Source organism: Anabrus simplex, chromosome 6, assembly GCF_040414725.1.
Source record: "Anabrus simplex isolate iqAnaSimp1 chromosome 6, ASM4041472v1, whole genome shotgun sequence".
In the NCBI taxonomy this organism is placed as follows: Eukaryota; Metazoa; Arthropoda; class Insecta; order Orthoptera; family Tettigoniidae; genus Anabrus; species Anabrus simplex.
In genome coordinates, this window is record NC_090270.1 from 278595556 (window position 1) to 278620988 (window position 25433).

At 40.3% G+C, this 25433-nt stretch overlaps 1 protein-coding gene across 3 annotated transcripts in view; it reads left to right on the forward strand.

Annotated features, from left to right (window-relative positions):
* LOC136875738 (lipase 1) overlaps positions 1-25433 on the forward strand; it is a 141029-nt gene that overhangs the window by 110090 nt on the left and 5506 nt on the right. For 2 of the 3 annotated variants that reach the window (XM_068228112.1, XM_068228113.1), the window contains 2 exons: positions 13233-13321; positions 21787-21925. In XM_068228112.1, the coding sequence (XP_068084213.1) occupies positions 13233-13321; positions 21787-21925 (228 nt within the window). Of the gene's footprint in view, positions 1-13232; positions 13322-21782; positions 21926-25433 lie in introns of all 3 variants that reach the window. The other variant, XM_067149310.2, reaches the window with a different exon arrangement.

The window sequence follows — 25433 nt, forward strand, 5'->3', positions numbered from 1 at the left end:
CTATAAAATCTGATGGTCCTATAAATATTATAGCCTCTTCTTATCTATCAGTATGATATTCTTCTCTCAGTCATTATGTATTTCCTATTTTTTTCCAATTTCTCCTAGAAAAACTGCGTTAATACTTCCACTAACTTTGGTCCGTCCAATATTACGTATTCATCATCCCAGTCAGCTTCATTTCATCTTTCCTCTTTCCTCTTTTACGTGCTTTACTTGAGTCTTACACTTCAGCTCCATAGAAATATAGATAGATAAATTTATTATCATTAACCGGTTATTTGCCCAATTATAGGTGATTCAATTAAACAATATAAACAAGAAATACACCTTAAATAAATAAATAAATAAATAAATAAATAAATAAATAAATAAATAAATAAATAAATAAATAAAATGAACCTCCGTAAATAATTGCCATGATTTAATTACCGTACGTCTAGAGACATTTACATACACGTATTTATATATTTTATAGAGATTACCGGTACCTCACATTCATGAGGTCGTTAGGGCACGTCTAATTTTAGACGAGTGTGATTGAAAAAGGTCCACTGATCTACCCATCCCATTAAGTGATTTTAGTGCCCTCAGCAGGCTTTAGTTTGCCCGAACTACAGTTCTCACTTTAGGCAAATAGAAAGTGTACCTTTGCCTACTATTGCGACGAGGAACGTGTAATGGGAGCAACTCCAATAATGTTGAGCAATACACTCTATTCGTCAGACACTTGTAAAGAAAGAGTAATGAATGAAAAACGTCTTCTTCTCTAGTTCGTTCAAGAAAGGGAAGTAGTTTAAGGAAATTTACTGTAAAATCTGCAAAATGAGTATTCACAACTGTGGAACATCCGACATATCCATGCCTTCATCAAACTAAAGTAAAATATATTATTACATCTATAAATTAACATATAACTGAGATTTAAAGTCATCAGAAATATGCCCACTCCACATAGCCATTGTTTGTGGAACAACTGGATGTTTCTGATGGAAGAAACGAGTTCAGATTTGCCTTTGTGACCTTCGAACAGAGATTCAGCAGCACTGTTCATTGTTTCTTGAATTCTTTCGCCATCTCTGAAAGGCTTCCTTCTTTTAGCTAGCAGGCGGCTGATTTCGTAAAACTCTATCGTCGTATTACTTGATTACTAAACGGGCTTTGTAAAGATAGATTTTTGCAATGTTAAGTCAGATGTAAGATCCTTCGTTCTGTGTCTCCCTAGTTATGAATTTATCGGGAATTCACTACTGAAGTTCTTATGTTTAGTCAAAAATATCCCTCTAAGTTAGTTTTCTTTTTTGGTGATAGGGAGGAAACAAACATACACATACACTAGCATTAGGCTACACAGTAAACACACCGATTTGCCTTGTGCTATTAAATTATATTAGATATGTATTATATAATAGATAAAATATATTTAAAATGTAGGTTCGCAACCATTTATTCATGATTATAATCACTGTGTAAACTAATATTGCGAATTAATAACTGATGTATTCTTTCACTGTCAATATAAATAAAAATTCAGCTCATTGAATATACTGTACCCTGATGAGATAGGCCCTAGTTTCATGATTTGATTTTGATATGAGAAATACAGATATATAGAAATATTAAATGAAATACAGTGTCAGTTTGTGTGGACGGGAGAATTTCCACATAGCCCGGCGTGATCGCGACAAACCGTCGCCACATTTAAGCTTGTCATTATGGGGAAAATGTTTCTTGGCCAGAAGATAAGAGGATTAAAGCTAGAGCTCACAACAACGAAGTAATGGCTTCGAGGAAGTGAAAGAGTATATATTTCGGACCAAGGGCGAGCAGATGTATCACCAATACCGGGAATATGACGTACCCGTTTTTCTACGCCCGAGGCATTTGGTGTTGTCAACGTTACAAGGAAGAGATTTCAAACTAACCGAAGCGGTGTTGACCAATGAGAAAATTTATCATAGGCCCGCAGATAAACCAACATAAGAAAAACTCAGAGTGAACTCCAGTTAGCTTCTCCGATAACAATAATTAAATTATTCCAACCACATAATTGAATAGAGGGGATTTTTGTGATATTCCCATGTTGATTAATTGTGATCGTAATAAATTAAAGTAATGAATTCGTGGAAATGACCCACGCTATCTCGCCATTGGTCGAGATGAGCACGCCATCAGGGACGCCGAGTTAGCGCGCGAAAGGTGGAGGACAGAAATTAAGTAATATTTCCATGATCACCGAACGATAGGAGTTCAGAATACGACATATGAATGTGTATCGCCAGTGCATTAAGTGGGATAAAGCAAGAAATCCAAATCCACCTGCATATGTCGATTTAGGATAACCAACCCCCTCTCCAGGAGATGACCGCGGATGACCCCGGCGGGAAACCATATCGTCCATAAAAGTCCAGTAGTGGAACCTCACATCACCCCAGTCGTTTGAAGTCACCAGTTGTGACCGGTCACCAGTCGTGTCAGTCGTATGAAGTAGTTGAGACTCTGACACGTTGACTCTGTAAGTCAGTACCTCGGGACGCATTCGAAGTCAGTTAAAGCTGAAAGTGCGTGAGTTATCAGGAGAATGAATACGAACAGTGAAATTATCCATAGTACCGAGTGTAAATATATCAGTACAACTGTATGTTGAATTTAATAAATGTCATGTGATTAAATAATAAATAACTAACGGAACGCCGATAGTACCTTTGGAAGGCAGTGTGCGGAGCCTGAAGTAAACACCTCAAGATAGACGGTGAATGACTATCCGAGCAGGGAATTATGGGAGCTAGGCGATTATCAAGACGGCTTAGAAATAAACCAGGAAGTGCCGGTTGAAGACGCGATACGCGCCGGTTCAAATGAACGACATTTCGTCGTAATGTGTCACGACGTGTGTTTCGGGCGTATATGAAGAGTATATTGTGCGAGTGTCAGGGGTCTAGGAGCACCTATAAGTGTTTTTTTTTGTTATTAGTATTCTTGTGTAAAATAGTGTAATAAGGTATAAATCATGGGTAGTCACCCAGAAGTGTTTTATTGTGTTAAATTTGTATTGTGCGACATGATGGACGAGTAGATCACCATGGGGCCGTAAGGCCTATATCTCATCCGCTACGAGACAATGGAATTCTACATAGGAATGAGTACACAATTTTGATATTTGGGGGATGTTATCGCGACTAAACGGGGTTCAGTGTAAATTAATTATGGTTACTTAACATGGTCCGCCTCCCGAGTCCATGATTTTATTTTTTTGTTAGACGGACAAATTTATATTAACGTAATAATGGGTTAGGTTAATTAATTTGAGTATATGTTTGTTGTATATAATGTAAATATGGGATATATTCCTTTCAATTAATGCATGCTATTCGAAATACTTTGACTTAAGTTCATTTCAAGTGTTAAATTCTTTTTTTTTGGTGCTAACCCATTTATTTGAATTTCATTCACTGCGGTGATCATTTGTATTTTAATTAGGAATAATTTCTATTAGACAGCCAGATTATGAAAGAGCCAGAGTATGTAAAATTTGTGTTGCGTACGGAAGGTCATTAAAATACTAATAATAATAATGTTTGTGAGTTGACAAAGGAAAGTAATAATAATAATATTTGTGTGTCTGCAAGTTAAGGTATAATAATAATGACAGTGCCTCGTGAGTTAGCCAGTGCAAATATAATAATCAATGTGGAGATGACATGTAGCGTTAAAGACTTTCATTCGCGTAATCAGTTTGATTTTACGTAAATTTTTGATTTTACGTTTTTGGACTTTATTTTAACCATTAAAAATTTGTTTAAAAGCGATAAAGGCACGTGAATTAGAATGGTCACGATATGTTAAAAGCCCAGAATGATTTGAGCCCATATTTAGAGTTGGAAGTCATGAGGGACGAATATCCGGCGTGAAATAAATTGAGCCGTATTGTTTGTAATGATGAAATAGATGTATCTCAAGGCCTAAGATGATATAAAATACAGATGCCGGTGTTATTAGTGGTAGAATCCACGCACCGAGGATTAATTTATGAATTAAATGTTTGAAGAGTTCCGATGAAAGGAAATGGACTTCAAATTGCAAGGAATAGTTTAGCAATCGCCGGCATTGGAGGTATTTGCCCAGCCGCGATGTGCCATAGGTTGTGAGATGTGTCTTGGGAGGACGTGTGTCCCCATATAAAATTAACGGCAGTACGAAATTGAAGGTACGGTCCCGAATACAGTGTTGTCCCGACCAACATAAAGCAGATCTTAGTGGTTCATAACGGGATTTAACATATGTGACTAAATTCTAAAGAGTGGAAATTAAAATATCATCTTTCCATTTTTAATAATAATAACAATAATCATACTCCAAGTGAATCTTGTCTTAAATCAAGTGCTTAGTGCCAGGATAAATCGGAATTGTAAAAGGGGTTATGCGTTAAACATATTAAGAGTGGACTACCGTGTAACAGGCGAAATTAATTTTTTAAATTAATAATAATAATAAATAAAAAAAACTAAGTTACTTTTTTTTTAAGAATTTACTTTTTTTATATTTTGGACATAATAATGATGTTGGGAGTTGAAATGAAAGATTTGAGATTTTAAACTAATAATAATAATAAATAAAATATTTGAAGAAGGAGAAGAAGAATAACCAATGAAGCTACTTTTTTTATTTTTTATTTTTTTGATGAAAATAATAAGAGAGAGAAGTTGAAGTATTATAGCGAGGATGATTACGGGTTACGATAATCACGATTTCCACTATCATAATAACAATAATAATAATAATAATAATACTAATAATAAAAATATTTATGAGGAAGCTGATCATTATATTGTGCGGATAAATTAGGAGGAAGAACGACCCTTCGTTTGAAACGTCGGCAAGGGTTGGCATATAATCATCCCGGATGACAAATGATAATAATCAAATACAGGATTATAATTGAAATTAATGATAATAATAAAATTAATTGATGGTAGTCAAAGAATATGATAATGATCAGATAAAGAATGGTAATGATATTATTTAATAATCATAGGAGGATATGATAGGGACAGTCATCCTGTGTCGAACTGCTCCGAACCAGATGTTGGGTTTTCACGGGGAGATTGTTAGCGGTAGATACGTAATTAACCCACGGACGGCACATGTCTTCAGGGTCAGAGCATAGTAATGAACCTTTCCGTACGTCTTGTCGTATTGACAAGTGTAAATATTAAAGTAGCTTTTGAGTTAATGAACTCTACCTGGTGTGTTTGTGAATCTGGAAATAATAGGCTAGGGTTTGTCCGTATTATAAATTCCCGTTTTTTCGAGGCGATAACATTTTCCACGGTGGGTGTCCGGCTCACCAGAATGTACATACCGGAAGTGTCTCATGTCCAAACGGAACGAGGAGACGACAGTAAAAGGTTACTGTCGTGCCTTCGTCTCCGAAAGAAGATCTCCAGCGGTGAAACGTCCAATCATACGGATGTGAATTCGATCCCCAGTAACCAATTGGGGCGAATTCACCAGATGTTTTACACTACCAGAGTAGTGAGGTAAAATCCAAGTATTATGTCATTTATTTTTCAGGATTAAAGTGTCCCAATGTAAAATTGTCATCATGTGTAGTATGCAAAATAAGTGAATAAATTGCTCCTCATTGCAATTTCAATAGGAAACAGTTTCCATATCTTTTCATTGTAGTTAGTCCAGTATGCCCATGGAATTTAAGTTGTCACTTCCCAGTCCTATTGTGGAGTCAAAAATTTGTATCCATGAATGAGTCATCCCCCGTAACCTTAATTTGCATGCCCCGTTCATCCCTGTGTTCATTTGATGCGCCGATATATTTTTTGATTTTCTTTATATAAATTTTTTTATCGTTTTCGAACTGATCACCCCTGAGATAAATGCTAGTCTGGGACTCAGGAGGTGAGCGGGTGCAATACCTACATAACGTTTTAAACCTGTACGCTAAAGAGAAGAGCAAATAAAGCACACTGGTTCTTGTCACCATACAATCTGAATTCATCTGAGGATTCCCTGAAACTACCCGTTCCACGGTGAACAGCAGATGTTTTGTGTGAATATTGACAAGGAGGAATTTATAAGATATTCACATTGCGATGCTTACTAAGTGTCAACATATTCATCTCCTCCCTCAAGCTTTTATCTTCAATTGCTGGCACTCAAGAGGAAGCATGGATTAAAATTTACGGATTTGTCACAATACTCGCACAAATAACTGGAGAGAATAGAGTGAAATATCTGACGGTGTGGTCTTTAGAATGAGTACAGCTAAGACTAACAAGAGAAAGAAGTAAAACAAAATTATGGGAAAGTCAGGGGAAAATTAAGCCTTACTTGTACGTTTAAAATGAATCCTAAACTTTTCCCTACGGTCAAAAGTGGTAAAACTAAATCCGCATATAAGGACATTAAAAATACAACACCGGCGCCGAGCTGTAGGTGAGGCTATTCTTGAGGGTGATCCTTTACCCTGAAACTGTAGTCCTAAAACGCACTGCTCCAGATATATTCCAAGATAAGGTTCACTCTTCTAAAGTCCTCGTACAATTCTTGAATGCAGGGAGTTTATGACCTCCACATCTCTTGATGAATGAGAATATTGTTCACCAAACTGTTGATTCCCCTAGTTCTCTTGCTCTACCCATGAAATACCAGTCTTATCTTTCTCATACTCACTGATATCGCTTGGAACTATTCGCAGAGCTCCTGATTTGACCTCAGGTGGAATGTGAAACCATCTCCGGGAACGTTTTTGGCCCTAAAAGTTTCCTTAAGAATTTCCTTCCTTTTTCATCTATTTCCCAAATTCCCATTCTGGTTGAGGTTTCTGCAGCGTACAGGCACTCTATATGGTTTGACTACTGGATGGTAGTGTCTGTACTTGACCTGATAGGAAAGAGATCTTGGTTTGTATGTCTTAAGGCAGACCCTGAATATGCCACCCCCATTTTTCTCGTCCCTCCTCATTCAAAGCATTTTAGACGACGATTGGGGGTTAGAATTTCACCCAAGTAATTACATTTTTCTGTCCTGTTAACACTCTCACACTGGGTGCTCATTTCTTGAACTGAATCTGATCTGTTCAAGTTCATATACTGTATTTTGTTTTATCGAAGGAGATTTGCTTCTCGAGCGAATTAAAAAGAGCTTTGCGAGGATATGCACGTGATTTAAGACCGGATTGAGAGCTATGCCAGGAAATCAGCGTCCATCACACCATAGCTTTCATCTGGTGTCACCGTAGCATATTTGCTATGGCATGATACTGTCAGCCTGGAGGTTCCTCCACTGCTGAAGTGTTTCTTCCCCTGAAGGTCTAGACAGTCTTAAGCCACGCGCTAATTTAGCCACACCGCCTCGCAAAGCCCATTTAAACTCCCCCGCGAAATAATTTGATTTGCTAACTTCAGCAGCTGATAAAATTACATTTGCTCAAGATGTCGAATTATTTTTTCCAATTATTTATCAGTATGACCAACTCTCTAACGCTTATGTAGACGGTTCACTTTGATTCCGACCATTCTATACATAATATTTATTTATTTATTCTTCACTTAGAAAACCAATTCCCATGGCACAGCGCTTTCGCCTTCATTGTTCAGCCCGAAGGCCTTCAAATTACGATTTGACGTGTGGCCAGCACGACGAATCCTTTCGGCCATTATTCCTGGCTTTCTAGACCGGGGCTGCCATCTCACAGTGAGATAGATCCTCAACTGTAATCACGTAGACTGAGTCAACCACAAACCAGCCCTCAGATCCTGGTAACATCCGCTAATCTGGCAGGGAATCGAAGCTGGGGTCTCCGGGTAAGAGGCAGGCAAGCTACCCCTGCTTGCTTACACTTAACCAGTACCCAATATAACACTCTATCGCCATTAGAAACTACACTTAACGAATACAAATAATAAAAAATTGTGATGATGATGACGGGAATATTATTGATATGAAATCAGTGGTGAAAGAATGGTAGAACCATATTTGTTTTTAAGTATAAGGTTTGTTTTACAAAATAAGCTTCCTAGAAGGAAAACATAATTTAATTTCACCGAATGCAAATGTTAAAAACATTTAAGCTCTTTAAGACTTTAGGCTTTTCAATCGTGAAATTACCAGCGTTTCGCCACAGTGCAGCAGTGGGCTCATCAGTTGGAGCGCTATACCTTCCCAAGACAGTGGCACTGAAGGCTTGCAGTGGTGTCTCAACGGCACACTAGCGCCACAGAATAGCAGTGGGTTCATCAGTTGGAGTGCTACACCTTCCCAAGACACTGGCACTGCAAGCTTGCAGTGGTGTCACAACGGCACACTAGCCCCACATTGTAGCAGCGGGCTCATCAGTTGGAGTGCTACACCATCCCAAGACACTGGCACTGCAAGCCTGCAGCGGTGTCTCTACGGCACACTAGCGCCACAGAGTAGCAGTGGGCTCATCAGTTGGAGTGCTACACCTTCCCAAGACACTGGCACTGCAAGCTTGCAGCGGTGTCTCAACGGCACACTAGCCCCACATTGTAGCAGTGGGCTCATCAGTTGGAGTGCTACACCATCCCAAGACACCGGCACTGCAAGCTTGCAGCGGTGTCTCAACGGCACACTAGCGCCACAGAGTAGCAGTGGGCTCATCAGTTGGAGTGCTACATCTTCCCAAGACAATGGCACTGCAAGCTTGCAGCGGTGTCTCAACGGCACACTAGCGTCACAGAGTAGCAGCAGGCTCATCAGATGGAGTGCTACACCTTCCCAAGACAGTGGCACTGCAAGCTTGCAGTGGTGTCACAACGGCACACTAGCGCCACAGAGTAGCAGTGGGCTTATCAGTTGGAGTGCTACACCTTGCCAAGACAGTGGCACTGCAAGCTTGCAGTGGTGTCACAACGGCACACTAGCGCCACAGAGTAGCAGTGGGCTTATCAGTTGGAGTGCTACACCTTCCCAAGACAGTGGCACTGCAAGCTTGCAGTGGTGTCACAACGGCACACTAGCGCCACAGAGTAGCAGTGGGCTTATCAGTTGGAGTGCTACACCTTCCCAAGACAGTGGCACTGCAAGCTTGCAGTGGTGTCACAACGGCACACTAGCGCCACAGAGTAGCAGTGGGCTTATCAGTTGGAGTGCTACACCTTCCCAAGACAGTGGCACTGCAAGCTTGCAGTGGTGTCACAACGGCACACTAGCGCCACAGAGTAGCAGTGGGCTTATCAGTTGGAGTGCTACACCTTCCCAAGACAGTGGCACTGCAAGCTTGCAGTGGTGTCACAACGGCACACTAGCGTCACAGAGTAGCAGTGGGCTTATCAGTTGGAGTGCTACACCTTCCCAAGACAGTGGCACTGCAAGCTTGCAGTGGTGTCACAACGGCACACTAGCGCCACAGAGTAGCAGTGGGCTTATCAGTTGGAGTGCTACACCTTCCCAAGACAGTGGCACTGCAAGCTTGCAGTGGTGTCACAACGGCACACTAGCGCCACAGAGTAGCAGTGGGCTTATCAGTTGGAGTGCTACACCTTCCCAAGACAGTGGCACTGTAAGCTTGCAGTGGTGTCACAACGGCACACTAGCGCCACAGAGTAGCAATGGGCTTATCAGTTGGAGTGCTACACCTTCTCAAGACAGTTGCACTGCAAGCTTGCAGTGGTGTCACAACGGCACACTAGCGCCACAGAGTAGCAGTGGGCTTATCAATTGGAGTGCTACACCTTCCCAAGGCAGTGGCACTGCAAGCTTGCAGTGGTGTCACAACGGCACACTAGCGACACAGAGTAGCAGTGGGCTTATCAGTTGGAGTGCTACACCTTCCCAAGACAGTGGCACTGCAAGCTTGCAGTGGTGTCACAACGACACACTAGCGCCACAGAGTAGCAGTGGGCTTATCAGTTGGAGTGCTACACCTTCCCAAGACAGTGGCACTGCAAGCTTGCAGCGGTGTCTCAACGGCACACTAGCGCCACAGAGTAGCAGTGGGCTTATCAGTTGGAGTGCTACATCTTCCCAAGACAGTGGCACTGCAAGCTTGCAGTGTTGTCTCAACGGCATACTAGCGCCACACAGTAGCAGTGGGCTCATCAGTTGGAGTGCTACACCTTCCCAAGACACCGGCACTGCAAGCTTGCAGTGTTGTCTCAACGGCACACTAGCGCCAGCGTCTTGGAAAGGTGCAGCATTCCAACTGATGAGCCCACTGCTACACACGGGCGAAACGCTGGTAATTTGACAATTGAAAAAAGCTATAGACTTAAAGAGTTTAAATGTTTTTAAGGTTGTTTTTTTAATATGAATACCATACTAATCCTCTCTCTCAGAGAATTTACAGACAGAGAGCGTGATTATCTACATTTTTTGTTCAATAGGTCTCTGCCACTGCTGACACTAGGAATAAATCACAAAGTGTTTCCCAGAATAGAGTTACTAGTAAGTCTCTCAATATCCACCTACGATTATCATTTATGGGACCAATTAAAAGAAAGAACGTGCACGATATGAACCCGCTCACAATAAAGAAATGAAACATAGTATTATTCATGAAATTCCCAGGATTCCTCGACGTGAGTGCCAAAATTGTGTTCAACAGCTCCTTTCATAATGCGGTAAGTACTGTAATGAACATCCCAAAATTGAAGGGCGTATTTCCAAAATGACGCAACTCCACTTTTATGTATTTCAAGCTGAACATGGGAATGTATTCCCACAAAATTTCTTTCTCATGTGGAAAAGTATTTATTTCCAAAGTAGAGTGTATCTTGGTTAAAACTGCATTTATATGTTCTATTTATTTCCAAAGTACCGCAACTCCACACGACCAACAGCCCGGCGCGCGCATATCACCTGACCGTTTACCGATTGTGGTGGGACTCTGCTCTTTCGCTCACGTTTCGTAATTTCTCTGCGGTTTCCTGTAATAGTGGCGAATATTAGTGCAAATGGTGACGTTTGATGAAGAAACGGCGAGGCAGGCAAATAATAACCTGTCCATAAAGGAAGGAGTGATAGACATAAAGCTGAAAAATTACAGGTCAGTCAGTTTGACATGCATTGCATGTAAGCGTTGGCAAAGCATTATTTCTGATTACATTAGATATGTCTGCAAATTTAATAACTGGCTTGATAGAAGGAAGCTTGGGTTTGTGAAAGGTTATTCCACTGAAGATCAACTTGTAGGATTCCAGCAAGATATTAGCAGATATCCTGGATTCAGGAAGTGAAATGGACTGTATCGCGATTGACCTGTCTAAGGTATTTGATAGGGTGGATCATGGGAGACTTCTGGCAAAATGAGTGCAATTTAACTAGAACGAATAGTGACTGAATGGGTGGCTATATTTCTAGAAAATAGAACGCAGAGAATTAGAGTAGGCAAATCTTTATCTGACCCTGTAATAATATTAAGAGGGGAATTCCTCAAGGCAGTATTATTGGATCTTTATGTTTTCTTACATATATCAACGCTATTTCTGAATAAGTGGAATCATAGATAAGGTTTTTGGCAGATGATGTTATTCTGTACGGAGTAATAAATAAGTTACAAGATTGTGAACAACTCCAAAATGACCTTGATAATGTTGTGAGATGCACAGTAGGCAATGGTATGATGATAAACGTCATTAAATGTCAGGTTGTGAGTTTAACAAATAGTAAAAGTCCTCTCAGTTTTAATTACTGCATTGATGGGGTGAAAGTGCCTCTTGGGGATCATTGTAAGTACCCAGGTGTTAATATAAGGAAAGATCTTCATTGGGGTAATGACATAAATATGATTGTAAATAAAGGGTACAGATCTCTGCACGTGGTTATGAGGGCATTTAGCGGTTGTAGTAAGGATGTAAAGGAGAGGGCATATAAGTCTCTGGTAAGACCCAAACTAGAGTATGGTTACAGCGTATGGGACCCTCACCAGGATTACTTGATTCAGGAACTGGAGAAAGTCCAAAAAATAAGCAGCTCGATTTCTTCTGGGTGATTTCCGTCCAAATAGTAGCGCTACAAATGTGTTGCAAAGTTTGCACTGGGAAGACTTGGGAGAAAGGAGACGAGCTATTCGACTAAGTGTTATGTTCCGAGCTGTCAGTGGAGTGATGGAGTAGAATTATATCAGTAGACGAAAATGTTTGAGAGGTGTCTTTAAAAGTAGGAAAGATCACAATGTGAAGATAAAGATGGAATTCAAGAGGACAACTGGGGCAAATATTCGTTTATAGGAAGGGGAGTTAAGGATTGGAATAACTTACCAAGAGAGATGTTCAATAAATTTCCAATTTCTTTGGAATCATTTAATAAAATGCTAGGAAAACAACAGATAGGGAATCTGCCACCTGCCCTAAATGCATATCAGTAGTGGTTGGTTGATTGAAAATGAAAAGAATACGAGAAGAATGGCAGAGAAATAAGGACAAAATTAGAAAGTGTGGAAGTGATGGTCGGCAACTGGCGAAAACGTGTAATCGCAATGGTAAGCGATGTCGGGCCCAGGGCTTGAGTAAGACAGACTGTGACAGGTTTCATCGGCTTTAACTTAAGATAATCAGCTTTGTTTTATTAGCAGTCATATATTAGGTTTTGATAAATTAATTTTGTGTTCTTTTACATTGTAGGTATTTTTTATTTCTATTCATGTTATGTGCATTTTGAAATTCACAAATTGTAAATAAATAGGGCATTATTGTGAATTTTTGGTTAAATATATCATTAAGCATTATTTTTGAAAGTTTTAGCACCTGTATTGTAACTTAGTCTACACCGTTCGGCATAATTTGCGTTGACGAACCCCCTTTCGCTCCGAAGTGACGTAAATCGAAGATCTGACCCCCACCTTTTAATGGTATTCTCTGCATTAGGATTTTAGCCACCATGACAAGCAAATTATGTTTAAAGCGATGTAGCTGCATAGAAAAATTAAGTCTGTTATCTTATCAGGAATCCACTGATTAAAAATTTGCGTTTCCTGAAAAGTTTCATTTCTTGAAGGAGCATAACTTTGGTAATAAGCCCTTCAATTGTTTGTGTTCCGTTGTACGGTTTACCTTCCTGCTACTGACCTCAACTAGCACGCGGCAAACGAGCCCATTCTTTCCCACAGTAAACACACCACGCGTCAAAGTAAAGTATATGTGATCACTTTGTATACCAATGTGCTTTTTTAGTAATTACTAAGAAGGTTCTCCCACACTTACAACGTCTATCTCCGGATCCTCAGAGTTAACAATGCTGATCTTTGTTCACAGGATGATATTCTCATGATGATAGTTATTGGAATGGGAGGAAATTCTGCTAAGACAAGCCAGCATTATACTCAACTGATTGAATCTGGTAAGTGAAAAAGTCTGTTCAAGTAGAAATGTGTTTTGTGTGCGTTATGGTTCATAGTACGTCTATGATCAATCAATCAATCAATCAATCAATCAATCAATCAATCAATCAATCAATCAATCAATCAATCAATCAATCAATCAATCAATCAATCAATCAATCAATCAATCAATCAATCAATCAATCAATCAATCAATCAATCAATCAATCAATCAATCAATCAATCAATCAATCAATCAATCAATCAATCAGCCAATAAATCCGCATTTGAGTTACACAGGTGGAAGATTCGCTGTCTGCTGTTTACCTAGTCGTTTCTAAAATACTTTCAAGGAATTTGGAAATAGCTTTAAACATCTCCCTTTGTAAGTTATTCCAATCCCTAAATCCTCTTCCTCTAAATGAATGTTTGCCCCCAATTGCTCTTCTTGAATTCCAACTTTATCTTCATATTATGATCTATCCTACTTATAAAAACACCACTCAGACTTACTCCTGTACAGATGTCATTTCACGCCATCTCTCCAAGGACAGCTCGGAACATATCGCTTAGTCGAGCAGCTCGTCTCCTTTCTCCCAAGTCTTCCCAGCCCAAACTTCGCAACATTTTCGTAACGTTACTCCTTTGTCGGAAATCACTCAGAACAAATCGAGCTGCTTATCTTCGGATTTTTTCCTGTTCTCGAAACAGGTAATCCTGGTTAAGGTCTTATACACTGGAAACATACCCTACTTGGGGTCTTACCAGAGACTTACATACCCTCTCATTTGCATTCTTAGTACATCTCCTAAATATCCTCATAACCATGTGCAGAAATCTGTACCCAGATGTGGCGACTCCCTCCATAAATGGGGAATACTTAATTCGGCAGCGTGCAGTTGTGGTGCTGTGAAGCAAACAGTTCGGCACATTGTGGAGCAGTGTCCTCTCACTGCCTACCAGGGAAACCCAAGAGACTTTTTTCTGCTCTCACCCTTGTGTGTTGAATATGTAAATAATTTGAACCTGTAAATACTTCAAATTGTAAATATTATTTATTATTATTGTATCTATAATGTGATGTGTTAGCCATACGCTAAATAAATTTACAATCCCGTTCATGTGAACACCTCAATGAAAATCTATACCTGGGTACTTGCAGTGATCCTGAAGGAACTTTCGCCGCCATCAACGCAGTAATTAACTAAGACTGAAAGGATATTTCCTGTTAGTGAAACCCACAACCTGACTTTTAACCTCATTTATCTTCATACCATTGCCTGCTGACCATCTCACACAGACGGCAATCACTAGTCAGTTTCTTGTTAATAAGCTATGGAAATAGTTCCTTCATGGACACGTGGTAGATTGATGGTCTTCGAATTTAAAGATCATGATTTTAAAGCAGGTGAAGTTAGTGGGTGAACGGAGCTCTATTCGGCACTATACGTCGTGTGATCTCGGTACGTTTTTGAAAAATCCCTGGCGTTTACCCAACCAGACATTAAAACTCAGTAATAGACACGCAATAAATTACTTGTTTCTCTGCAGTCTCTCTTGACTGAAAGCAAAACTATCGGCACAGAGTAACGGACGCTCTACAGCTACTAAGAGTGGAAATCTGCTGAGTGACTTGCTTGGTAATTCTAAATTTTGGCAGAGGGTTTGAAGCTGGATATCCTTTCTGACACCAAATTATTTTTTAAAAAAAATTCTGATTCGGGTTGGAGCGGGAATCGATCCTCTGCCATCCAGGTGAGAAACCGGAATCCAAGCAACTACACTGATCACACCCAAAGAGAAGATACTATATGCTTTGGAAATAACAATGTTTAGGCTAGCAGTCGGAGAAAAGAACAGATTCGAAGGTAGAGTATGGGTAGGACTGTTTATCAGGAATACTATTGCACACAACATAGTTTCTATTAGGCACGTAAATGAGCGAATTATGTGGGTAGATATGGCAGTTGGAGGAATTAGGACGAGAATTATCTCAGCTACAGAGTAGATAGTGGTCTACATCATCGTAAAATCCCCCAAAAGCCCGTACATTCCTAACAGATCTCCTGAATTCGAAGTCGGATAAGATATACAGTAGTCTATTATGGATCGGCCACCCCTAGCCTAGTATTTTCAGAAATGTCTCCTAACAAAGGCTGATGCAGACAGGGAATTGTACGTAGATGAAGGAAACAGAGCGAAATATATAGTTGTTGAATCCAAAAAGAATTTGTGGAAAAATTTTGGTAATAACCTGGAACGGCTAGGTCAAGCAGCAGGGAAATCTTTCTGGACAATAATAAAGAATCTTAGGAAGGGATGGAAAATGGAAATGAACAGGTTTTTTTGGTAATTCAGGTGAACTCATAATAGATCCCAGGGAATCACTGGACAGGTGGAACATGTGAGGGTGCAGAAGAGGATCAAGTTGACAAATCTTATGAAGCATTGAGTGACACCGTAGTCAGGGTAACAGCAAGGATAGGATAGTGCTAATGGGCGATTTCCATGAGAGAGTTGGAAATAGAACTTAAGGATACGAAAAGGTGATTAGTAAATGTGGGGAAGATAGGGAAGCGTAAGCTTAAAATCTGTGCTAGTATAGGTTTATCAGTTACGAATACATTATTCAAGCATAAGGCTATTCACCGCTACACATGGGAGGCTAGGGGTGGCCGATCCATAATAGACTACTGTATATCTTATCCGACTTCGAATTCAGGAGATCTGTTAGGAATGTACGGGGTTTTGGGGGATTTTACGATGATGTAGACCACTATCTACTCTGTAGTGAACTATCTCTAGGCATAGGATAGAGAAAGTGAAATCTGTCTGCAAACTAATAAGGGTAGAGAATCTCCAGGACGAGGAAATTACACAGAAGTACATGGATATGATTAGTGAGAAGTTCCGAACAGTGGACAGTAAGCAGGTTCAGGATATCGAAAGAGAATGGGTGGCATACAGGGATGCTGTAGTAGAAACAGAAAGGGAATGCCTAGGGACAGTTGGGTGTAAAGATGGGGAAAAGCGAACATCTTGGTGGAATTATGAAGCGAGAGCAGCTTGAGAACGTAAAAAAAAATGTATTTTCAGAAATGTCTCCTAACAAAGGCTGATGCAGACAGGGAATTGTACGTAGATGAAGGAAACAGAGCGAAATATATAGTTGTTGAATCCAAAAAGAATTCGTGGAAAAATTTTGGTAATAACCTGGAATGGCTAGGTCAAGCAGCAGGGAAATCTTTCTGGACAATAATAAAGAATCTTAGGAAGGGATGGAAAATGGAAATGAACAGGTTTTTTTGGTAATTCAGGTGAACTCATAATAGATCCCAGGGAATCACTGGACAGGTGGAGGTTATATTTTGAAAATCTTCTCAACGTAAACGGAAATCTTCCTGGTGGTGTCGCGAACAACCGAGGTCATAGGGAGAGGAAAATTATATTGGTGAAATTACTCTTGAGTAAGTGGAAAAGTTTGGTGAATAGACCCCTTGTCATAAAGCAGCACGAATAGATGAAATTAGACCTGAAATGGTAAAGTACAGTGGGAAGGTCAGGTGTGAAATGGCTTTATAGAGTAATAAGATTAGCATGGACTGTTGGTAAGGTACCTTAAGATTGGACAAAAGCAGTAGTTGCTTAAGCAAGGGAACAGGATGGATTGCAACAACTATCGAGGTATCTCACTGAGTAATATTCCAGGCGAAGTATTCACTGGCACCTCGAACGGGAGGGTGCAATCAGTGGTTGATAGGACTGGATGAAAACTTTGGTTTCAGACCACAGAGGAGCTGTCAGGATCAGATGTTTAGTGTGCGCCAGGTAATTTATAAATGCTACAAGAATAATAAGCAGTTATGTTTATATTTCGTAGATCTAGAGAAAGCATATGACAGGGTACCGAGGGAAAAAATTTCGCCGTACTGGGGGACTGTGCTATTAAGGGTAGATTATTAAAATCAATCAGAGGCATTTGTAAAACTGGGCTGCAGTGTGAATTCATGGTAAGAGTTCTTGGTTCAGGGTACGTACAGGGATTATACCACGCTGTAATCTCTCATCTTTGTTGTTCGTGGATCATCTGCAGAATGGTATCAATCAATCAATCAATCAATCAATCAATCAATCAATCAATCAATCAATCAATCAATCAATCAATCAATCAATCAATCAATCAATCAATCAATCAATCAATCAATCAATCAATCAATCAATCAAGCAAGCAAGCAAGCAAGCAAGCAAGCAAGCAAGCAAGCAACCAAGCAAGCAAGCAAGCAAGCAATACTGATCTGCATTTAGGGCACTCGCCAGGTGGCAGATACCCTATCTGCTGTTTTCCTAGCCTTTTCTTAGAGTATTTCAAAGAAATTGGAAATTTATTGAACATCTCCCTTGGTAAGTTATTCCAATCCCTAACTCCCCTCCCTATGAACGAATATTTGCTCCAGTTTGTCCTCTTGAATTCCAAGTTTATCTTCATACTGTGATCTTTCCTACTTTTAAAGACGCCACTCAAACTTATTGGTCTATTAATGTCAATCAACGCCATCTCTCCACTGAAAGCTCGGAACATCACTTAGTCGAGCAGCTCGTCTTCTTTCACCCAGTTCTTACTATCCCAAACTTTGCAACATTTTTGTAACGCTACTCTTTTGTCGGAAATCATCCAGAACAAACCGAGCTGCTTTTCTTTGTATTTTTTCCAGTTCTTGAATCAGGTAATCCTGGTGAGGGTCCCATACACTGGAACCATACTCTAGTTGAGGTCTCACCAGGGACAAATATGCTCTCTCCTTTACATCCTTACTACAACCCCTAAATACTCTCATAACCATGTGCAGAGATCTGTACCCTTTATTTACAATCCCATTTATGTGATTACCGCAATGAAGATCTTTTCTTATATTAACACATAGATACTTAGAATGATCCCCTACAGGAAATTTCACCCCATCAACGCAGTAATTAAAGCTGAGAGGACTTTTCCTATTTGTGAAACTCACAACCTAACTTTTAACTCCGTTTATCAACATACCATTGCCTGCTGTCCATCTTACAATATTATCGAGGTCACGTTGCAATTGCTCACAATCTTGTAACTTATTTATTACTGTATACAGAATGACATCATCCGCAAAAGGCCTTACCTCTGATTCCACTTGTTTACTCATATCATTTATATATATATAAGAAAGCATAAAGGTCCAATAACACTGCCTTGAGGAATTCCCCTCTTAATTATTACAGGGTCAGATAAAGCTTCGCCTACTCTAATTCTCTGAGATCTATTTTCTACAAATATAGCAACCCATTCAGTCACTCTTTTGTCTAGTCCAGTTGCACTCATTTTTTCCAGTAGTCTCCAATGATCCACGATATCAAATGCTTTTGACAAGTCAGTCGTGATGCAGTCCATTTGACCTCCTAAATCCAAGATTGGATTCAGTTAGGTGGGAATGTAGTAAGCAGTTTGGCCTATGCTGACGACTTGGTTAATGGCAGATTGTGCCGGAAGCTGGCAGCCTAATGTCTTGGAACCTGAAAACAGGTACAATGATTATGGCATGAAAATTAGCCTTCGAAGACTAACTTGATGTCATTAGGCAAGAAATCCAAGAGAAATGAATGTCAAATTGGTGATACAAAGCTGGAACAGGTAGATAATTTCAGGTATTTAGGATGTGAGTTCTCCCGGGAGATTGAATCATGGTGCAGTAAAGCTAATGCAGTGAGTTCGCTGTTGCGATCAACAGTATTCTGTAAGAAGGAAGTCAGCTCCCGGACAAAACTGTTTTCAAACCAACTTTGCTTTAAGGGAGTGAGAGCTGGGTGGGCTCAGGATATCTTATTCATAAGTTAGAAGTATCAGACATGAAAGTAGCGAGAGTGATTGCTGGTACAAACAGGAGGGAACGATGGCAGGAAGGTACTCCGAATGAGGAGAGAAAGGCTAAGTTAGGAATGAACTCGATGGATGAAACTGTACGCATAAACCGGCTTCGGTGTTGGGATCATGTGAGGCAAATGGAGGAGGATAGGATACCTAGGAGAATATTCGACTCTGTTACAGAGGGTAAGAAAAGTAGAAGGAGACCAAGACAACGTTGGTTAGACTCAGTTTGTAATGAATTAAAGATACGAGGTAGAGAACTAAATGAGGCCACAGCAATAATTGCAAATAGAGAATTGTGGCGAAGTTTAGTAAGTCCATAGAGCCTTTCAGAGACTGAACGCTGAAAGGCATAACGGTCTATAATTAAGACGTATGTATATTATTATTATTATTATTATTATTATTATTATTATTATTATTATTATTGTTGTTGTTGTTGTTGTTGTTGTTGTTGTATCCACTAATGTTATGACCTCTTCACGTGACGTTCTGCCTGTGAAAGTTGTCAGTGTTATTGTTTTATTGACTCATCCGTATATGAAGATGTTTGAGTTCATTGTTTTGACGAATTTGTAAAAAAAACAAGTGGACTTTGGTACGACGATAATTCGAATCGATAATTTTGCCATGAGAAACAGCTGTTGATTGGTTGAAATCCCTGATATTCTAAATAATCATGGAAGAAACCGCGAGTTTACGCAAGGCTTTCGTTAACTTCTTCTCTACGTCTGCTGCGTACCTGACTATTACCTGTGGCGTAACTGGCAGATATCCAGTGTCGATACCTGTTCCACACTTCTCACTCATGCTCTATTGTCGAGGAATGTGGTGATTGCACTGATCAGGTGAGTTGTAGAAAATCCTGTTCAGATGGTCCATCTACACGTGTGTAGTACGCCGGTCTTTGCTCTCAAACGAAGCGGTCGCGCTCTGATTGGTCGAAGAGCGGTAGGAGGGGCGACCTGTTTAGATCGCTAGTGCAAGATCGCAGCACTCTGCAGAAGGCTCAGTAAAAGGCCACTTCAATTAATACATATGCATGAAACCTTAGAGGAGTTCGCTTTCAGTCCACAGACGGAAATATAATTAACATGAGATGAGCAATTCCAAGATCACTTATAGTACGGAAGAAACCACGTATGATAAAAGTTTGTATGAAAAGAATTTCCACGGCGATATAGTCAGTTCTAGACTGTTTTTAGGACGGGGCATAAATACATTATTCCATAACATGGGGTAGTGAATGGAATTATTCTATCTTCAAAAGTCTAACTATCTCTGCCTGGTTTGAACCCGCTATCTTGGGATTTGGAGGCCGATACTCTACCACTGATTCATAAAGGAAAAATTGGGGATAGCAGTACAATATTGGCCTAACCAACATTTCGGAGGAAATGCGAATATTGGGCTAAAATCAGGGGCGGCTGTACCTTATGTGCTGAAGTGCTGCCGCACATTGCCTATTTGCAAAATAAATTACTTTAAAAATATTATCTACAATCAAATACAATGCATTGAAAAAGACGTCAGCCAAAGAACAGGAAATTATTGAATTCCCCTCACAACCAGGTAACTACAGTATAATACCCGTGCGCTCCACGCCGGGAGGCTGTGCGATCACAGCTCAGTGAGAATACCTGAGCCTTTATCCAGGAACCAGGAACTCTGCCTTTTGTGCATGCGTGTCCAATTCTTCCGATAGGCTGTGGAAACAACAGCCAAGGCATCACTTCACAGCGAATCTTCGTTCGACCACAGAGAGGCAGCACTAGCACCAGTCACACTTGCATTACGATCGATGTGAGAAGGTGGCAGGTGGCACACTCTTGACTCAGCGGTAGGGGATCGCTCAAAGCAACCGGGAAAACAAAATACTGTAGAGCAGTTCCCGCCAGGGAAAGAGGATAGAATACTACCAACTTGGCTATTCTATAGCCTCATTTGTAAATCGGTGAACTATAAAAATTGTACTTTTTATGATGTCAAAATAAGGACATGATATTGTGATTTTCTTTAATTAAAATGGCTAGTTTTAAAATGTCACTATAAAAACGCACCATGTAATTTTGCATTACGACGTTGCTGGTTTTATTTCGATGATGTTGGTAACACTGGGAAGTTCTGTTTTTGCGCGCTCACACCAAGTGTTTAAGTTCGTGAATATTTTGCCATTGCAGCTGTTATTGTGTGTTTAATTATATAATTCTTTTTATGAGGAATGTAATATATGTGTTGGGTAGTTTTCGTGTTTGTTCAATGTGGAAAACTCAGTGGAGAGCCTCTTGAAAACCGCATACCGGTATATTTCTAAATATTTTTATTTTTTGGAGGGGATATGGGTTACAGCACACAACTGATTTCCTGCACCAACCGCCACTGGCTAAAATAGAAATTTATGACCTACCCTCAGTGTCTACAGTGGGCAAAGCTATCTGCTACTAACATTCACGAAGTTTCAGCACAATAACATGTTTCTACGCCGGATTCCGGGGCCGGAAAGTCTGATATCGCACGAAAGAAATATTCCTTATGCTACTTTTGCGCTGATAACCATATTCTAAACTGGGGTTTTCGTTTTTGTTGCAGGTAGATTCCAGCAGTTCGACTACGGTCCAGAAGTCAACCTGCAAATGTATGGTTCAAACCAGCCTGCGGAGTACGACGTGACTCGGGTGACTGCCCCAGTATCCATTCACTACGGAGCCACTGACAAGCGCGTTCCGGAAGAGGTCAGTATTACGAAGTATTTAAACAGGTTTATTCGTGTCAGAAGCACTTACAAGGATTGAAGTTAATATGGTAATAATGCATAATATGTGTATGATACGTGAACAATATAACATTGAATTGACAGTTCGTTTACACTATTGCTGCCCAGAGGTTAGCAACGTCGATTGCATTTGGTGTAGCACAAATCAGGTCTTCAAGAGTACATGATTTTGGAAACTGACTGCATTGGAAAAGGTGGGAGGATGTCTGCACTTCGTCACATTCACATAGCGGCGACTACGTACGGAAACTCCATTTCATTAAGTTATTCTTGCCTTTAGTAACACCTGATCGCAATCTATTGAGCGATCTCCATGTGGTCCGTTTCTCTGTGTATCTAGCGGGAAGTTTTTCACAGGGTGTGAGCCATCCTTCAGGGCTGTTAAACCTTGCACACCAGAGATCAGGTCGAGAATGCTGTGTTGTTCCGACAAGTGCCTCAGTTGTTCTGTGGGAAATGTTCCTTGATTTTAGTCGTGGGATTTCTGGCTGTGCTTGAGAAGTTCGAACCTTGTTCATCTCACGTTTTTCCGCTACCTCTCTACGGATGTCAGGAGGTGCAATACCAGCAAGGCAATGAAGCTTGTCTAGCGGAGTGGGCTTTAAGCACCCAGTGATGGTCTGACAAGTATCGTTAAGAGCAGCATTTACTAATTTGGCATAACTAGATCGAGACAACACTGGGCTTGTATACTTTCCGGCAGAGTAACAGAGTGGAAGGGAAGATGTTCTTACAGTGGAAAAGTTAGCTCCCCATGTTGTGCCTGTTAACTTCCTTATTGTGTTGTTTCTGCCTGCAGCTTTTTTTTTGTATTCAGGCAATTCCTCCTGTAAGCTATAGCGCGATCGAGGGTGATTCCTAGATATTTTTCACTTGTGCGGTGTTCTAGTGTTATTTCTTCCCAGGTAATATTATGGGTTCTTGCTGCCTGTCTGTTTTCAAGGTGGAAGTGCAAGTCTGTGTTTTACTGGGATTTGGTCTCAGGTGGTTCTCCCTATAATAGTCAGATAATTCTGCCAATGCCTTAGTAAGTGTCTGTTCAACATTTTCAAAATAATGAGCTTGAGCAAGTATTGCACAATCATCTGCATAGATAAAACTCTTTGTTCCCTCAGGTAATGATTGATCGTTAGTATAAACGTTGAACAGCACTGGAGAGAGCACACTACCCTGGGGTAATCCGTTCCTCTACGATCTCCATCTGCTTCTTTGTTCTTAAAATCCAATCAAAAGTCTCCTATTTTCAAGAATATTCCTTATGAAGCAAGTTAGTTGGTAATGTTTGCTAGTATTATAAAGTTTCATAAGAAGTAGTCTATGATTTATTGTATCATAAGCCGTTGTTAGCTCTATACATACAGCTCCTGTAATCTCTTTCCTTTGGAAACCATCTTCTATGTGCTGTGTTAGTTTCAACACCTAATACGTGCAACTCTTCCCTGATCTGAATCCAGCCTCTTGAGGTATGTAGACTGCCTCCATCTTCTCCGTTATTCTATTTAGAATGAGCCTTTCAAGAACTTCACACAAATGATAGAGGATAGAGGTAGGACCGTAAATTCTAGTATCATACTTATCCTAGCCTGGTTTACGAATAGCTATAACTTTAGTTTTCCTCCAGAGTTTGGGAATCTTACAAGATCGGACACAGTTATTCATCAGATCTACCAACAAACACTTAGTTATCGGGCCAAAGTTCTATTCTGCTCAACTATTATGTAATCAAGGCTGCAGCCTTCCCATTTTGGCATTTATTCAGGGTGAGATCTAACTCAGGCTGAGTAAAGGGTCGTAGCAAGATAGTAGTTTCTTGGTCAGATTTTCTCTCAAATGTCTTCATACCGGACTTGGTTGTAGAAGGGCGTTTCCCATTTTCTAGGAGTTAACGGGCAATTTGATCAGCTCGAACATTCGCATACGTATTTGCCTGTGAAGGATCATTATTCAGTCGTCTTAGAAGTCTCCAATCCTCTTGACTGCTCCTGCTCATATCACATTCCGCCATCAATTTTTCCCACTGTTTCTTCTTTACCTCACAGATTGAGGAGAGAACAGATCTAGCTGTGTGAGATGTTTCCTCACTGAATGGACTTTCATCATATCGTGTATAATACTCCTCAAGCAGTGTAACTGCTTCTGAAGTCACACTCTGAAGATAGGTCGTCCCGCCACCTCTTGGAACAGATTATAACAGATTATAACAAACTCAACAAATTGATCATCTTGAACTTTTCCATCCAACTTTTTAGAGAATTTCACCAATCTGCCTTCTTGAAGTTATACCTTCTTCTAGAAAAGTCAACACATTATCGGTGTGCGCTATGTGCTGGGGATAGGAAAACACACAGATTTGTTGCATTGCTGTGCTACGTTTTCACTTACAAAGAGGAGATCACGGTTGTACACTTGTTGCCACCTTCCACTTTTGAAGGAAGAAGGTAGTGTACTGTCATTAATGAGGGAGAGAGAATTGATTTAGGCCCATGATTGAACAGCTTTACCGTTTTCATCCTCATGTATGTATCCCCAAACATGACTATGGCTGTTAAAATCTCGTATTACTACAGATGTTTTTTCTTTTGAATCAATGTTGTAAGGAGGAGCAAAAGAGTATTTCTCTGAAGGCGGCTTGTAAACTGACGTGATCACAAAACTACTAAGCTCCAAGGTTATGATCTCAATGTTATTCTCGTGGGTAAAATTGGCAATCTTGACTTGCATTCGTGTTTGGCAAAAATAGCACTTCCATTTGCAGCATGTGGAATTTCTACCACTAACTGCAAACCAGGTATACATGGTCGTCTCTGCTGAGTATCTCTATGAATTTCTTGTATGCAAAGGACATCACACATCAGTTCACGGCATAATTCGCGTATCATTTGTTGTTTAGACATTGAAATTCCTTCGATATTCACAGAAATGACTGTCAAGTAAATAGGTAACATCCAATTACAAAGCTATTTTGCGCAGATGAGTGGAATAGTTCAATAATAACAAAACTAATTATAATAACAATAGTCTGATTCTTCTTATTCTAACGGGCGAGTTGGCCATGCGGTTGGAGACGCGCAGCTGTGAGGTTGCATCCGTGAGATGGTAGGTTCGAACCCCACATTCAGCAACACTGAAGGCGGTTTTCCGTGGTTTCCTATTTTCACACCAGAAAAATGTTGGAGCTCTTCCTTAATTAAGACCACGACCGCCTTTCCTATCCCATCGTCGCCATAAGACCTATCTGTGTCGGTGCGTCGTAAAGCCAATTGTAGCACTTCTTCAACTTCTTAATTTGTTTACCCTCCAGGAATTGTTTTCCATCGAACTCAGTATCCTGGAGCGTGGGACTTTGGTCGGGGATGTACAACTAGAGATGAGGACAAGTACCTCGCTCAGGCGGCCTGACCTGCTATGCTGAACAGGGTCCTTTTGGGGATGAGAAGATTGGAAGGGATAGGCAAGGAAGATAAAAG